This window comes from Artemia sp. Qi Xiang Cuo, chromosome 14, assembly GCF_049724085.1.
Source record: "Artemia sp. Qi Xiang Cuo chromosome 14, ASM4972408v1, whole genome shotgun sequence".
NCBI classification, from domain to species: Eukaryota; Metazoa; Arthropoda; class Branchiopoda; order Anostraca; family Artemiidae; genus Artemia; species Artemia sp. Qi Xiang Cuo.
In genome coordinates this window covers 21,693,079-21,709,999 of record NC_142807.1, presented here as the reverse complement: position 1 = coordinate 21,709,999, position 16,921 = coordinate 21,693,079, and the positions used below count along the sequence as shown (strand labels likewise).

The following is a 16,921-nucleotide window of genomic DNA, read 5'->3' as shown; positions in this document are numbered from 1 at the left end:
TTGCGGGGAAATGGTAGCAGGACCCTACGCCTCCCTTGTTTGGCCCTTATGAAAAATAAAAATTAGATTCCCCCCCCCCCCCTTGGAAGAACATAAATTCAATGCCATGGAGGAGAATCCACCAACTTGGAAGCCAAAAAGACACCAAATGATGAGAAAGACACCAAATGGAGTCCAAGTTATTTCTAACGAAGAAGAAGGAAAGTGCAGTTAAAAGCCGGGAGGAGTCCGTCTAGGATTCCAGGTGGTTTTTTTAGGAAGAAGAAGAAAAAGAGAATGACTCTCTTATTGGACAAATACTTGTGTGTTAGTTCTTGGAAAGGCACGCCTGCCTAGAATCTCAGGCAGGATGACCAAGAATTTAAAACTGACCTAGGACCGTTAGATTGCTTGGAATGTATATATAGGAAGAAATTTGAATATGGAAGGAATGTGGAAGGAATTATATACAATATGGAAGGAATTTGAAAAATTTAACCTTAGATGAAAAGTTTCTTAGACGATGTTTATGATCATTCCATCTATTAATGTTTTAATAATACATAAATAACGGGTAAAAGTTTTACTAAAGACATGTGCTATTAAAAGCCTGAATATACCGGCCTTAGGTCCGAAAGCCCAGAACAGAAAAAAAGGGCTTTAAAGCTACAACATACAACAAAAGAACAGCAAGATATGAAAAACGCTAAACAACAAATGCAAAATGAAAGATGCCCAATTTTTCTTCATTCTTTTTATATGGTATAATTTCCCTTCGGCTGTTCAGTTTCGCGTGCAGGGGGAATTTTCCTGGCAGAACTGTACGCGGGGGAATACGTCTAGACCCAAGGTCATTTTAAGTGAGTCACATGTGATCTTTTGATTTTTTTTTTATTTTAATTTTAATTTTAGTCTTTAGGCCTATATCTGCTGGTCTTTAGACTGACTTAACTTGTTTACAAGGCATTTTCGTTTGGAATTCACAGGAAATTTTTCTCCATTTCTCTTTTCCTATTTACATGTCATGTTGCACTATATTTAAGCAAATGTATTTAACTATCAACACTGTGGTCTGTTCTACAGAGGCGAAAACCACCATAATGATACCTTGCATTGTGACACTCCTGGCAAATGATTACATTTTGGCTAGTAACGCCCCTGGTTGGAACACCAAGGCTTGCCTCTTGCAAAATATGACGATTCCTTTAGGATTTCCCAGATTGAATGATGCAGATGCAGCTGTTTATTAAAATTGCTCACTCAGAGGACGTATTTTTAATGCTGGAGCGCACTTTTCTTCTTGTAAAAGGAAACATGAGGTAAAAATTTTAACAAAATGGTTGATTTTTGTTAGTCTAGATGATCTCAACCTACCCAATTGTTTTGACTGTTTCAGGCCTCACCATCCTGACTGATGGTCTGTTCCTAATTTCTGGCACAGCTCATGTTACAGCAACTTCGAATTTTCTGCCAAAATTTCCATTCTATTTGGGAAAACCTGGTAAGCTTTCTCAGTTCACTCTTTGGTAAATAACGCGCTAAAAGCGAAAAAAGTAGACTTGTTAGTTAAATAAGTTTTCTTAAATTGAAGGCAACTCACCTCAGAAGCTATTTCTTGCCTGGTATCCTCCTTTCTCTTGTTTACTTTGTATAGAATATGACTAGTATCGTGCAAAAACTGATGATTTTGAACAAGAAAACTTAAACTTTCGCTCGCCTAACAATTGACATACTTTATACTTTCAAAAATGTTTCGTCACTTCTCGACGACACACGAAAAACCGATCGGTACGATAGACAAACTAGAAAAATTTCCAAGCCCTAAAACTGGCCGCTAATATGGGAAAAACGGATGGGTTTTCCCATAGTATCGATCAGTTTTTGAGCTTCCCTCCATAAGTTCTGTTGGCCGCTGGGATATGTATGTGAATAATATGGGCTGGAATTCTCGAATGCCATCTATTTTTTCTTTAGTAGGCTTCTAAGAATAGATAGGAGACCAAAGTGCAATAAGAGGAGGTACCAAAGTTTTAGATAAAACTGAATACTTACAACACAAATTCCTAGTTGACCTTAACACTTTGTAAAAGTAGTAAGCTGGGAAAGAGCAGAAAACTTTACATAGAGAATTGCAACTTGTGGGGAAGAGCAACTAAATTGAATATATTCGAGTTCAAAAACGCCATAGTGATTAACAACTCCCCCTTTCTGGTTCTATACGAGCTCTTTCCTCACGATCATGAGTTTCATATTCAACTTATCAGGACAAAGGAAGTTTTTTTTCTTAAACATGAGAAAATATCATCTGTTTAAAGAAAAAAGACTTTTCTCCTCATTGCGACAACACTTTGTTGCAAAGTGTTAAATGTTATAATTTTATACTCAATATTTTACAGTTGTTGGTGATGGTGACGAAGGGTGGCAGGGGGGGGGGGTCCAAACTATCCCGCTATTAATGCCAATCTCGTCTAGTCTTTAAGAAATCAGCAACTGTTAATATATATATCAATTAAAATATTTTCCAGCAATTTTTTCCAATTTCGACGTCTTATTTTCGTTTTTTGATCTTAATTTATTCTTATTCATGAAAATACAAAAAAAGGTGCTATAAAAAATTTACGTTTTCTATTGTCATCAAAATTTTGTAGGTTTCGTGGTGTTACCAATATACACGCTTTAAACAGGGTGAGACAGAAGAGAGTGTTTACCAATGTGTCAGTCTCAGCCGATTTGCCACTATAATAAATTCAAAATAGCAAATAGTGATCGCATTTTTAATGTGACAGTATTGTAACAGCACAATAAAATGTTAAATGATGATCAGATGTTCCGCGTTAACCCCTGGGGCTTTAATCCTTCACCTTCTTCAGAAAAAAGTAAACAGTCTAAGCAGAAATGTTAAAGCGCCATCAAACATTTTAAAAAGAGTTGTAACAGCACAGTTCAATGTTAAAAGATGATGTGTTTGGTGTATAAACATTTTGGCTTTTATTCCCCACCTCTCTAACAAAAAAACAACTAAAATGGTGCCTTTGCTAAAAATTTTGACATTATGACATAAACTCAGGACTGTAAATTTTCCCAGAAATCTTTTTTAGGAGACCCGGAAGTCTTTGTTCAATGTTTTCTCGTTTGTTTGTACCCTCTTGATACTTAAGGTTATAAGTTTTCTGCTGGTCTGAAAAAAATTGGACGATTTTCGAACCCTATTATTAGGAGGTGAGTGCTCTGCTCACCAGCTAAAATTTGTTGCACATTATCCAAGAAACTTAAGTAAGTCTCCTTCCTTAAGTTCTCTATGTCCCCTCTGACAGGGAACTTACTGATGTAAGTTTCAAGTTGTTGGGATGAAAAAATATTGTGGTTCTTTTTAGGCCCTATTTTCAGCGAAACATGACCCTTTTTTCTGTGCCTTGAGGTCATTTTCACCCAAGGACTTCAGTTTATAAGTTTTACGTTGATCAGAAAACGGTATTGGCTGATTCTCGGATCCCATTTTCAGGGAAATTGTGTTTTGCATTAGCCAAGAAACTTATGTAAGTCTCCTTTGCCAAGGAACTTACGAATGGTAGTTTTAAGCAGCTCTAGAAAAAAGTATTTTGGTCCTTCTTTCGGCCCCTTTTTAAAAGAAAACCGAGCATTTTATTTTTTAAGGTTTAATATTCTGTATTTGCGTCATTTTCACCCAAAAACTTAAGACTATAAGTTTCATGCTGATTAGAAAAAAATGTTTGGTCGATTCTTAGACGCAATGTTTAGGAGACTCATAGTCCCCAATCAAACTTTATTGTTTAGTTTGGGATCCCTTTGGCGTAGCGACTCAGAGTTACGGATTTTGAACCGATAATGAAAAGTGTTGGCCCGTTTTTGTTGATCTGTGCTCCCAATCTTGTAAGCTTTAAGCCATCCAGAGGAAAGAGATTTTTGGCCCTTTTTTGGCCAAATATTTGGGAAGATCATTTTTCTTCTATTTCTCCTTATGCAATGGAATTCTCTTGACCCATGTTCTTAAGGTTATAAGTTTCAAGGCGTACGGAAAAAAAATTGGATAGATTTTTGGGTTCTATTTCTAGGAGGCCCGTAATCCTCAGATAAAATTCTTCGTGTATATTAGAACCCCTTTTTTCCTGTGACTTAGGGGCTTGGAAACGAAACAAGGGGTCCAAGGGAGGTTCAAATATGAGTTTCAAACCGGTCCAAGAAATGCGCTTAGCCCATTTCGAACCAATATTTGGGAACCCTTGCTTCCTACCCTATTTTGTTCATTAGGATCCCCGTAACCGAAGAGCTCCGGCTGTTAGTCTCAAATTGACCATGCACAAAAAGTTGTTGGCTAATTTTCTAGACCATTAGTACCCTACTCCCTTCGATCAAAATGTGAGGTCGCTTTACTGGACGGAACAGCCCATGATACTCTCAAGCCAATTAGACAACCAAGATTAAACATGCCCATTTTTACATGGGCATGCACTTTTAAACATGCATTTTCCCACTATAAAATGTACCTATAAATAATGGGCAATTTAAATAATTTAGGGTCATTGCTCCTCGGATTACGTGGCATTTGTTACATCGGAGGCATATTTATTTGACGTTTTTACCATTTTGAGAAAAAAAGATTACATGCAAATTTTGATCCAATACCATGGAGGACAGTATGGGCTCCCAGGGGTGAATAAAAGCACAGAAGGGGCCTATTCCTCCGCAATCACTTTCGATACTCAAAAAGGGCACTAGTAGTTTCAATTTCTAATCGAATGAGCCCTTTCCCGAGCTTTTACAACCACACTTGAATATTAAGTGGCTGGGAAAAAAATTATGCTTGGGAAATATTTCGCTCCCTACGAATCAATGCTAGTGTGTTAGCTCTGATAACGAAATAAGATATACAGAAGCTAAACAAAGATTTTATTTCCTAATAACTCAGTTATCCATAAAAAATAATCTAACTACGAATTGCAAAAATTATAGCAGTTGTTCTGGATTTTATCCCATAGGAAGAATTGTATGAAAAAGTTTAAATGATATTAATAGTATTAACTCCAAGCAAGTTTGTTTCAAAACCTCGCCTGGGGACTTTTCATAGGGTAGAGACAGCTTCACCCTTAAGCTTACCTCCACAGTACTCTATATACCTGTATCATCCGATATGAGCAGGTACGGATTGATTGCTATGATCCAGAAATCTTCTATATACAACCTATTTAAGTTTTGATAGTGAATAAGTATCTATTTATTTAAATAATATATAAATGAAATATTAGTTCAGTTTCTGTTTTAGCTGTGGCGATATAAATCTTCTTACTATTGACAATAATACATATATGCTTCCTACAATTAATGTAAGAATTAATAAGACAGCCCCTAAAAGGAATATATAGACATCTAACATCTTTGCTTGAAATCTATTCAAATTGCGAGTAGCTGGTGACAGATGTTGACCGCCTCCATGGCGTAGTATATGCTCCACCCAGTATACAGCCTCATCTAGAGGTTTCATAGGACGATCATGAAAGAGTTCTTGTCTCTTTTTGACAATTCTCGTGTACCTGTAACGAGAAATAACTATATTCTGTTTATGCTTTGGAAATGTGCATACGGTTTATGAGGAAAGGTTCTGACCTCCTTTGCCGTTCAATGTCAACTAACTCAGAATATGTTTTTACTTAATGAAGCACTTTTTTGGGGGCTAGGCATGCATGCCTGAATTATCTGCGAAGAGACAATACTAAAAAAAATAACACATAAGTTCTGGTAAGATACAAACTGTGAGAAAGCGATGGAAAAACTGTGATACTTTTAGGGGAGGCTTATCCTCTGGGTCCGAGTCTTTCCGTAAAAAATTAACATACCTCAGTAATTAGAAATTTAAGGAAATCCTCAAACATTTCCGAACTATGTGAATACTATGTAAAGAACACCCCGCGTCAGTTTTAACTGAAGTTCTGAATTCGGAAGTTCTGAAGTCTGAAGTCTGAAAAAAGTGTAATTCTGAAGTTCAAAATAACATTATCAAACAGTTCGTGGCAACGAACTGTAAGTTTGACCCTTTCTCACAAACTCTATTTAAAAAAAAAAAAAAACTTTAGCATAAAGAGCGAGGCGTTGAGGAGGAGAAAGCCCCTTTCATACGCGGAATAATTTCTGTTCGTTTTAAGTTTTAATGTCGCTCCTTACTTTCAGTTAAAAGCAAAACTTTTTTTTAATTTAATACATCAAAGGAATCTAACTTGTATTCAAAGTCCATAATGCATCTATAATAAAGTAGGAAAAGTTTCATTTACGTCCAAACCAATTGCATTACAAATGTGCATATTTAAAAAAGAAGGATATGGCCTCAAAACGGAGTGTAATCTTGAATTAGATGTTGCGATCATATTCAGTATTTCAATAAACAATTTAATGCGGGGGGGGGGGGGGGTTATCCCTTTGTAAACAAAGACAGAAACTATATTGCATTCATAGGAAGCATTGTAGTAGATACCTTTTTATTTCTTATAGTCTTGAATCACTGGTCTTGAAAAGTTGGAAAAAGGCTTATCCAAAGAACAAAAATTTGCTTGGATAAAATTTTAGAGTAAAAAAGAGATGGCATCACGACAAAGTGTCGCAATTGTCATTTGTCGAAAAAATGAAGGATGGCCCGTAACAATAAAAAAAAAGGGTTTTTAACGGTAGTATCGCTTGTTTTGAGAAGTAAGGGAACATTTTTCTTCCTAAGGTCACTTTATATGAGGGAAAATGGGAATTCTTGTGTGTTAAATTTCCGACTTCCCACAGGATCAAAATTTTGAGAAATTTGTAAATTTCAAAATTTGAAAGCTATTTTTGGCTTTTAAGATGTTTGTCTTCCCTTCCCTGAGGTGATTTTTCAGAACGATAATTCTGCCCCAAATGGGGTCAAAACATGATCACACATCAGCATCCAATAAAATTTTCAAGGCTACCGGCTTTCGCGATGTTGCTGTTCTGTTTTAATGCACTGTTTCCCCGTTTTGCCTAGAAGTACAGTGGACAATGTCAGTCATGAGCCAACCCAAAAATCTCAGTCACCCCCATTGTGATTCCAGTGGGCTCTCCCAGCAGGCAAAGTTCATATAATATGACCAATCTCAGTTGCCCAATTGCCTGCTAGTCCAGTGGAAATGGTCGGTCATACATCTTTGAGTCAATTTTGGGTCTCCAATCGCCTTCAAATGACTCACATAACTGATAGACTACTTGAATTACCCTTACTCTACTCCTATCTATTTTAGTTCTACGCTAGGATGGATGATAGACTATCATCAAGAAATGAAATTAATCATTTATACAACTCTGATTAAGATAAGCCAGCTTTACTTCTCACAGAGAATGTTGGTCTTAGTTATATTCTAATTATCCATGACTCTCAAATCTTTCATCGCTTCCACCAAGTGGATAATTCGAAAATTCTGTAGTGAGTAACCCAGTCTCTATGAGCAATTTAAGAGCTGACAGAAATTAAATGAGATTAAATGTTTTTCATAAGACTTTAGAGATGATAAAACTTAAAGCGAACAAAAATTACCCGAAATGTGAGATTGCTATCCCAGCTCAGCTTTACACCCGCTCTGTACACTAACGTTCAAATTTTGCTTTACTGAAAACTCATTAGAATGTAGAAAAACACAACTGGTTAGTGCGTGGTAATTTACATGTTTTATTTCCTAATTTTCTTCGACAGAAAATTTAGGGCCACTTAGGTGAGGCCATTAAACTTCTTTACAAGCAAAATATTGTATTAAATAAACCGCAAATCAAACTTTTGTGTAAGGACCTGAGAGTTGGAAGGATCCCAGACTATGTATTTCATCTAGTTTCTGTTTGTTTTAAGCTTTGCCTCTTTTTTCTTTTGTCGAAACAGTTATTGGTTTAAAACATTATCTTTCGCGATCACATATTAGTTTTGTTATGAGGCAAAGTTAATCCCTAAAATGGTGCTGCATCGAAACAAAACTCTTCACGTGACTGCAAATGGGCCATAAACAATTAAGAAGTCCCATTAGGCCAAGCTATGTTATGGCGCAATAAAGCTCAATTTTCTAGCTTTGCTTATTTTCAGGCACCTTGAAATTTCTTGTTCTCCTTGACAAGGCCGTACCCAGGATTTTTTTCGGAGGGGCTTTTACTCAAAGATTTTTTTCAGGGGGGGGGGGGCTACACAAAAAAATGCATCAAGAATTTGTTTATATCCATTTTCTTACGTTTTTACGAGTCAAACAAACATTTTGGGGGGGGGGGGGTCAAACCTCCCTAACCCCAGCCCCTCTGGGTACGGCGTTGGTCCTTGGTATTGTTTGAGTAAAATATTTTCAAATACATTAAAAATAAATTTCGAAATTATACTAGTCTATTAGTTCACTGGTTTTTAAGGAAAATCCATTTTTTTCAAAGGGCATCAAAATTATCTTTGTCATTTGTAACTTAGCAACAGAATAAAGAAAAAACTGGTTTAAAGGTTCGTCCTCATGTATAAATTTGAACTTACTGTGTATTGTTGAGTAGTTCAGTAATTGTGTTGTAAAGAAGATCTTCGGTCAGGTCATTCCATTCCAGTTTCAAACCGTATCCGTCTCTAACAGCCAAGGCAATGTTGGCGTCTTGGTCTCCCCAAAATGGAAGACCTAATATTGGTATTCCATGGCAAATAGCTTCTGTGGTGCTCAGCATACCACCGTGAGATATTAGAAGTCTTGTCTTAGGATGTCCTGCAAATTTTTTAAGCAATTAAAACATTGACAAATTTTTCCTAACGTTACTAGAAATGAATGTCGCATTGGCGGAATTCCAAAATTTCTTCTGACAAATTTTTCTGGTTTTGACAACCTATAAATACGTTTTGATAATAGTTAGTTCACACGGATGGGAATACGATTAGGAAAAACTATCAAGGATCTACGGGAAAACTGTTCACACTCAAGGGAAAGTGTTCGAACGCACCAGACGTTTCAAGCCCAAAATTTCAAGCCAATATAGCATGAATGATTCAGATTCAGAAGCTTTAGCCTTGGCAGCATCTTGAGTAGTTTTAGATAGCTCCAGTTGGCTAGAATATGAGGAATTAGTTAATCCAGAAAAAAATAAAAGAAGATGGCATGTCCGCCCATCATTTTCCTTTCATCGATTCCCGTTTCAGGAAATTTCCTACCATGTTTGTTGATTTTTCTTTATGTTTATATATCCTTCCTGACAAGTGTCAAATAATTACGGATAATTCTCCACCATGGCTATAAGGTTATGGGTCTACGGATGACTTATTCTCGACATGATTCAACCTTTTATATATTTCGCCTTGGGATTCCCATGAACTCCATTGGGTTCCAAGGGGAAAAGTTGAAAAAATCCAACAGAAAGATATAATAGGTCTTTGGGAAACCCTCATTCCTTTATATTCCACAGATTTAGATTTGGGAAAATCTCCGAATGTACAGGAACAGGTGGTTTTAGTAGATGTGATCTAACTTTGATAAAAAGCACGTTTTTGTAACGATGTGTCATTAACGGATTTCGGTTTTCGACACAAAAAGAGCCAATGCATAATGCTCATGAAGATGATTAGAATGGGAGATCTATTCAGGTTAGAACGCACATGTGATATCGTTCCTTTCCATTAAACCCGTTCACCAAGAATTAACTCACCGACTAAACAGAACCAGAAACAAAAATTGCTTTAAAAGTAGGCTTAGGTTTTTAAAAGTTTTAATGGCTTTAAAACTTCTAGACCTATTGGAAAATACTGTTTTTTAGATCTCAAGATTTTCAATTTATTATTCGACAAATATTTGGGCAATGAGCCAGTGTATTGTTGCACATCTTACGAACCATTTGATTATAATATAGCTTCAATTTGGGACTGCCGGTTGCTTGCTTCAATCAAAAGCAGAGACACCGCTCGAAGAGACAAAAGCTCGAAGGTACAACAACCTCAGATGCTCCTCTCTAACATAGACTCTAAAACTCTACTTCAGCTCCCATGCTATTGGCTCTGGGCTAAGGATGAACAAATCCTTTTTGGCCTCAAATAAGAACTAAACTTAGCTTCCCAAAATTTAACATAATATTCATCAATCCGGCCTAGGGACAACACTTTATGCAAAAGCTTAACAACTTAGATCCTTCCCACTAACTCGCAATAAATCAGTGGCACAAATAAACAAATCAAAGTGATGCTCTTACAAGAAACTTACAAAACAAAACGTAAAGGTAATTATGAAACTAAAGCTTCTTTGTGCCGAAAGGCTAGCTTAATAGACATCTTTCTCTAATATTACTGTTATTTAGTATTATCTTATATTTCTATGATAGAAAAATTTCAAAAACCTAACATATCTTACCAGCAATATCTTGCTGTGGTAGCCAGCTCCGGAGCATGATATTCTCGGGAACATTTTGGAACGGCTCGCCGGACCATCTCCAAATGATCTTTTGTGGTAGCCTCCTGAAAGTATTGACAAAAGCATCCAAATATTTTTTCGGCATCTGTTCGCTAGGTATGGCTGAACCAAGGCTAAATAAGATAACGCCCTCATTTCCATCAGAAATGAATTCTTCAATATCCTGAAAGAATAAGATTTCAGACTGAATTAATTCTGACGCTTCTAATTCCAACAGAAAAATTAACAAGCAGTTTGGATTCAAAAATAGGCAAGTGGCCTCGTAAGCATAAGTGCACATGGTTTTGACACTTATTATAAAGGAATATAGAGTGTCAAGATAATTCAGGGAGGGGTGACCACTGGTTGGGTCCCTGGGTCTGTAGAGGGAGGGGTTTTATCTAAAAAAAAAGTATATATTTTACAATTTTCACCATATTTGAGATTTTATATGTTAACTTTTATATTAGTGCTGTTTTGATGGTCAATTCCATTATCTTATATTGGTTATCATTACGTAACTTAAATAATATGATTGTAATAACATTACGGCAATTGCATTAATACCAGTATTATGCAATTGATTTTATACATATATATATATATATATATATATATATATATATATATATATATATATATATATATATATATATATATATATATATATATATATATATATATATATATATATATATATATATATATATATATATATATATATATATATATATATATATATATATATATATATATATATATATATATATATATATATATATATATATATATATATATATACATATATATATATATATATATATATATATATATATATATATATGTATATATATACTTAAAAAAAGTAATTTAAACAATTTACGGAAATCTGATAAAACATTCAAAGACCTTAGTTTTCCGAATGAGAGTCCCACGACGTATATTACAAAATCCTAATCTTGTAGTCGTAAATCACGGTCTAAATATCAAATGAGAACTCCAAGCCGAATACATGATAAACATTTGAAAATCAACAGAAAAAATCAAGGTAATTATTCGTGATAACGATTTTTTTAAAAAGGTAAAAGATACGGCACTAGTCTCTTAAAGTCAAAACGGCCGGTGCTTATCTCTGTTTCAGGGCCCTTCAGCCAGCAAGTTGGAGGCCAGCCATTCTGTGCTTTCACGCACCCTTTCTGCTTACCTTTCCTCCAGGTACCCATTTAGAGCTGGGTCGACTTTGGCTGAACTTATGGAGTCACGCTACTGACCCCCGTCCAAAATAAAATAACTGGCCACACCAGGAATCGAACCCCGGCCCTGCGGACAAAAGATTCCAAATCCGGCGCGTCAACCACTCGCCTAGGATGACGATTATATATAAACAAAGCGTTATAAAATTTTCAAACTTCCGTGAAATATAGTCTATGAAGTCCATAGTAATTATGACTAATAGATACATTCTAGCTATCATAAGCCGTAACTCCCATAGCAATATCCTGTATAGCCCGAAGAGAAACAATGTAACTTACAAAAGCTTTAGACCAGGACAAACAACAATATGACAGATGCAGATGTACCTTAGAAATGTACCCACTGCAATTGGTTAGTACTGAACAGTAGAATGGCCATAATATCTCCCACGAGAACAATACCCCTTCGAATCCCGATCCGGACACTTTTTTTAAAAACTCCCACGAGAACCACGTTGTTAATGGTCCTTATATGGGCATAGCCTCCCTAGGGAGAATGAGTGCGTAATCGGTCAATGACCTCTTTTTCCAAGGTCGATTTATTTGATGTTTCTATGTGTAATAACTCCGGAACGAAGGTTGCACATGCGCATTGAATTCTAACGGGGACAATGTTTTTGATCTAGGACCCGAGGGGGAAGTGAATTTCCGAGAACTTGATTGCGTAAACGATCGTGTGTCAACAACAACAACATCGACCTTGACATTCGCTGAGAGCGTGCACTTACAACAACAACAACATCGACCTTGGAACACCTGTGCTGTCGACCTCAATTCACCTATCGTGAATCAATAATTCCCCTTAGAAACAACAAATTAATCCCCCTTCCTTGACAGATCAATCAACCAATGACATCATCTGTCAGACTTTAAAAATTTTCGCATAGAAACGATTCCCCAGGAATAGATCCAAGTCAATAATGTCTTTGCCTCGGAAACAACTCTTTTGGTCGAACTCCAAAGGATATTAATAGCCAAAGGCCATGGAAACAATTCTCCAAGAAACATCTTAGCGATGAGTTGTTTTAGCGCAGGAATCAGGTTTCTTTTTAATTTGAAATGTATTAGCGTAGAGATGCCAAACAAAAGGAACACGTTGAATTACGTTTAGGGATTATTTGGGCGAAACTGTCTTAGACAGGTTATGGAACTATTTCGGCGAAACAGTTAGAGACATTTTAAAAGATGATTTTTGAAGAGATTTTAGAAGAGAATTTAATGGTGAAACTCTGTGGTCGTTATAATACACAAGTTTCATTTGAACAGTGTTGTGAGGTCCTCTAACCCAACCCCAAAGGGTTCCAATCCTCCTACCCCAACCCCGAAGGAAGCCCCCGGTCCTGAAAGGCCCCCCAAGCTCCCAAAGGCCATCTCCGGGCCCTCCAAAGGCCCATCGAGCTCCCAAAGGACCAACGGGGTCCCCAAGGCCCTCCACCGGTCCCCAAATGTCCCCCAGGCCCCCAACGGCCCCCCCGACCCCCCAAGGCCCTCCCGGTGCCCCAAAGGCCCACCCTGTGCCCCAAAGGCCCTCCCCCGGCCCCCCCAGGGCCGCCGGACCCGAGAAGCGCCGCCGGGAGGCGCCGGGAGCCAGGAAAGCGCCGCCGGATGTGCCGCAGGGATGCGCTACGGGTCAAGAAGGTGCCGCAGGGGATGCGCCACAGGGAGGCACTGCAAGACAGCGCCGCCAGATCCACCGCAGGGATGCGCCGCAAAAAAAAAGTAAACTAAAAAGTCAAAATTTTGAAATGTTATCCGCCAAACGCCCTCCTCAGTCCCCCAAAGGCCCACCCCCGGTCCCCAAAGGTCCCCCCGAGCTCCCAAAGGACCACCGACCCTCAAGGGACCCAGAGACCCTCAAAGGCTCTCCCCAAGCACCCGTCTTTCGTTGATGTGTGTTGTCCGAAACCTATGATTTGGGATGTGTAGTTTGCTACTTCAGGCTTTTCTGAGCTAAGGTTTCCTAGTATTTCATAGGTGAATGTTGTCTGAAACCAATAGTTTGGAATGAGTAGTTTGCTTTTTCAGGCTTTTATGAGCTAGGTTTCTTAGCCTCTCGTTGGTGTGTGTTGACTGAAACTTATGATTTGGGATATGTAGTTTGCTATTTTTGACTTTTCTGAGTTGGATTTCTTAGTCTTTCATAGGTATGCGTTGTCTGAAAATTATGATTTGGGATGTCTTTCGTAGGTGTGTGGTGTCTGAAACCTATGATTTGGGATGTGTGGGTTGCTATTTTTTTTACTTTTCTGAGCTGGATTTCTTAGCCATTCGTAGGTGTGTGTTGACTGAAACCTATGATTTGGGATGGTTAATTTGCTATTTTTGACTTTTCTGAGCTGGATTTCTTAGTCTTTCATAGGTGTGTCCTGTCTGAAAATTATGATTTGGTAGGTGTAGTTTGCTTTTTCGTCTTTTCAGAGCTAGGATTCTTAGCCACTCATAGGTGTTTATTGTCTGAAACTTCGGGTTTGGGATGAGTAGTTGGCTATTTCAAACTTTTCTGAGCTAAGGTTTCTTAGTATTTCGTAGGTGAATGCTGTCTGAAACTTATGATTTGAGATATGTAAATTACTATTTCGGGCTTTTCTGAGTTGGATTTCTTAGTCTTTCATAGGTGTGTAGTGTCTGAAACCTATGATTTGGGATGTATAGTTTGCTATTTTCGACTTTTCTGAGCTAGGTTTCTTTGCCTTTCATAGGTATGCTTTGTCAGAACATTATGATTTTGGATGTATAGTTTGCTATTTCAGGCTTTTCTGAGCTATGATTTCCTAGTATTTCGTAGGTGAATGTTGTCTGAAACCAATAGTTTGGGATGAGTAGTTTGCTATTTTTGACTTTTCTGAGCTAGATTTCGTAGCCGTTCATAGGTGAGTGTTGTCTGAAACCTATGATTTGGGATATGTACTTTGCTATTTTTGACTTTTCTGAGCTGGATTTCTTAGTCTTTCGTTGGTATATGTTGTCTGAAACCTATGATTTGGGATGGGTGGATTGCTACTTTTGACTTTCCTGAGCTGGATTTCTTAGCCTTTCATAGGTGTTTGTTGTCTGAAACCTATAGTTTTGGATGACTAGTTTGATATTTTTGACTTTTCTGAGCTAGGTTTCTTAGACGTTCATAGGTGAGTGCTGTCTGAAACCTATGATTTAGAATATGTAATTTGCTATTTCTGATTTCTCATAACCGGATTTCTTAGTCATTCGTAGGTGTGTGATGTCTGAAACCTATGATTTGGAGGTGTGTGGATTGCTATTTTTTGACCTTTTTGAGCAGGATTTCAGAGCAATTCATAGTTGTGTGTTGACTGAAACATATGATTTGGGAAGGTTAATTTGCTATTTTTGACTTTTCTGAGCTCGATTTCTTAACCTTTCATAGGTGTGTGCTTTCAGAAAATTATGATTTGGGAGGTATGGTTTGCTTTTTGGACTTTTCAGAGCGAGGATTCTTAGTCACGCATAGGTGTTTGTTGTATGAAACTTCGAGTTTGGGATGAGTAGTTGGCTAGTTCAGACTTTTCTGAGCTAAGGTTTCTTAGTATTTCGTAGGTGAATGCTGTCTGAAACTTATGATTTGGGATATAGTATTTCGTACGTGAATGCTGTCTGAAACTTATGATATGGGATATGTAAATTACTATTTTGGGCTTTTCTGAGTTGGATTTCTTAGTCTTTCATAGGTGTGTGATGTCTGAAACCTATGATTTGGGATGTGTAGTTTGCTATTTTCGACTTTTCTGAGCTAGGTTTCTTAGCCTTTCATAGGTATGTGTTGTCAGAAAATTATGATTTGGGATGTGTAGTTTGCTATTTCAGGCTTTTCTGAGCTAAGGTTTTCTAGTATTTCGTAGGTGAATGTTGTCTGAAACCAATAGCTTGGGATGTGTAGTTTTCTATTTTGGACTGTACTGAGTTCTGTTCCGGAGTCTATTATTTGGATGTGTTGTGAAAATACCAGTATTTGGGATACCCGAGTTGCTATTTTGTCTTTTCTGATCTGGAGAAATTAACCTTTCATTTGCGTGTGTTTTCTGAAACAAAAGTTTGGATTGGATATAGTTCTATTTTTGAATTTTCTGAGATATATTTTATTGCTGTTCATTGGTATTTGTTGTCTGAAACAAATTATTTGGGGTGCATAGTGTGCTCTTTGAAATTTTCATATCTATTATTATTATTAAGTCATATGCGTGTGTTGTCTGAAACTTCTAGTTTGGGATGAGTAGTTTCGCTATTTAAGGCTTTTCTGAGTTAAGGTTTCTTAGTCTTTCATAGGTGAATGATGTCTGAAACCTATGATTTGGGATATATAAATTTCTATTTCGGGCTTTTCTGAGTGGGATTTCTTAGTCTTTCCTAGGTGTGTGTTGTCTGAAACCTATGATTTTGGATGGGTGGATTGCTACTTTTGACTTTTCTGAGCTGAATTTCTTAGCCTTTCATAGGTGTTTGTTGTCTGAAACCTATAGTTTGGGATGACTAGTTTGCTATTTTTGACTTTTCTGAGCTAGTTTTCTTATCCGTTCATAGGTGAGTGTTGTCTGAAACCTATGATTTGGGATATGTAAATTACTATTTTGTGCTTTTCTAAGCTAGATTTCTTAGTCTTTCGTTAGTGTGTGTTGTCTGAAACCTATGATTTTTGATGGATGGATTGCTACTTTTGACTTTTCTGAGCTGGATTTCTTAGCCTTTCATAGGTGTTTGTTGTCTGAAACCTATAGTTTGGGATGACTAGTTTGCTATTTTTGACTTTTCTGAGCTAGATTTCTTAGCCTTTCATAGGTGTGTCCTTTCAGAAAATTATGATTTGAGATATGTAAATCGCTTTTTTGGGCGTTTCTGAGTTGGATTTCTTAGTCTTTCATAGGTATGTGTTGTCTGAAACATGTGATTTAGGATGTTTGGGTTGCTATTTTTTTACTTTTACTAGCTGTATATCCTATCAGTTAATTTTTGAGTGCTAACTTAAACTTAATATTTTGGATGGTTTATTTGCTATTTCCGGATTTTATTAGCTAGATTTCTTATACTTTCATAGGGGTTTGTTGTCACAAAATTACGAGTTGGGATGTGTACTTTGCTTTTTGAACTTTTCAGAGCTAGTATTCTTAGTCCATCATAGGAGTTTGTTGTCTGAAACCAATAGTTTGGGAGGACTAGTTTGCTATTTCAGACTTTTCTGAGCTAGATTTCTTAGCCACTCATAGGAGTGTGTTGTCTGAAACTTATGATTTGGGATATGTAAATTACGTTTTCGGGCTTTTCTGAGTCGGACACTTCTAAATTTTT

The 16,921-nt window shown here is 37.0% G+C and overlaps 1 protein-coding gene across 1 annotated transcript; it reads right to left on the bottom strand.

Moving 5' to 3' along the window:
• Positions 1–5,197: 5,197 nt before the first annotated feature.
• LOC148944258 (UDP-glycosyltransferase UGT5-like) lies at positions 5,198–10,555 on the bottom strand. The gene is made up of 3 exons (XM_089100502.1): positions 10,335–10,555; positions 8,489–8,708; positions 5,198–5,528 (listed from the first exon to the last, which is right to left on the bottom strand). The coding sequence occupies exons 1-3, from the start codon at positions 10,477–10,479 to the stop codon at positions 5,240–5,242; spliced, it is 654 nt and encodes a 217-aa protein (XP_088956628.1). The 5' UTR covers positions 10,480–10,555; the 3' UTR covers positions 5,198–5,239.
• Positions 10,556–16,921: the final 6,366 nt, after the last annotated feature.

Coding starts and splice junctions, on each gene's coding strand:
- LOC148944258 (XM_089100502.1), bottom strand. CDS start 10,479: ATGCCGAAAAAATATTTGGATGCTTTTGTCAATACTTTCAGGAGGCTA. Junction 8,709..10,334: donor ACCACAGCAAGATATTGCTG/GTAAGATATGTT, acceptor AAAAATTTGCAG/GACATCCTAAGACAAGACTT. Junction 5,529..8,488: donor GAACTACTCAACAATACACA/GTAAGTTCAAAT, acceptor TTCTCGTTACAG/GTACACGAGAATTGTCAAAA.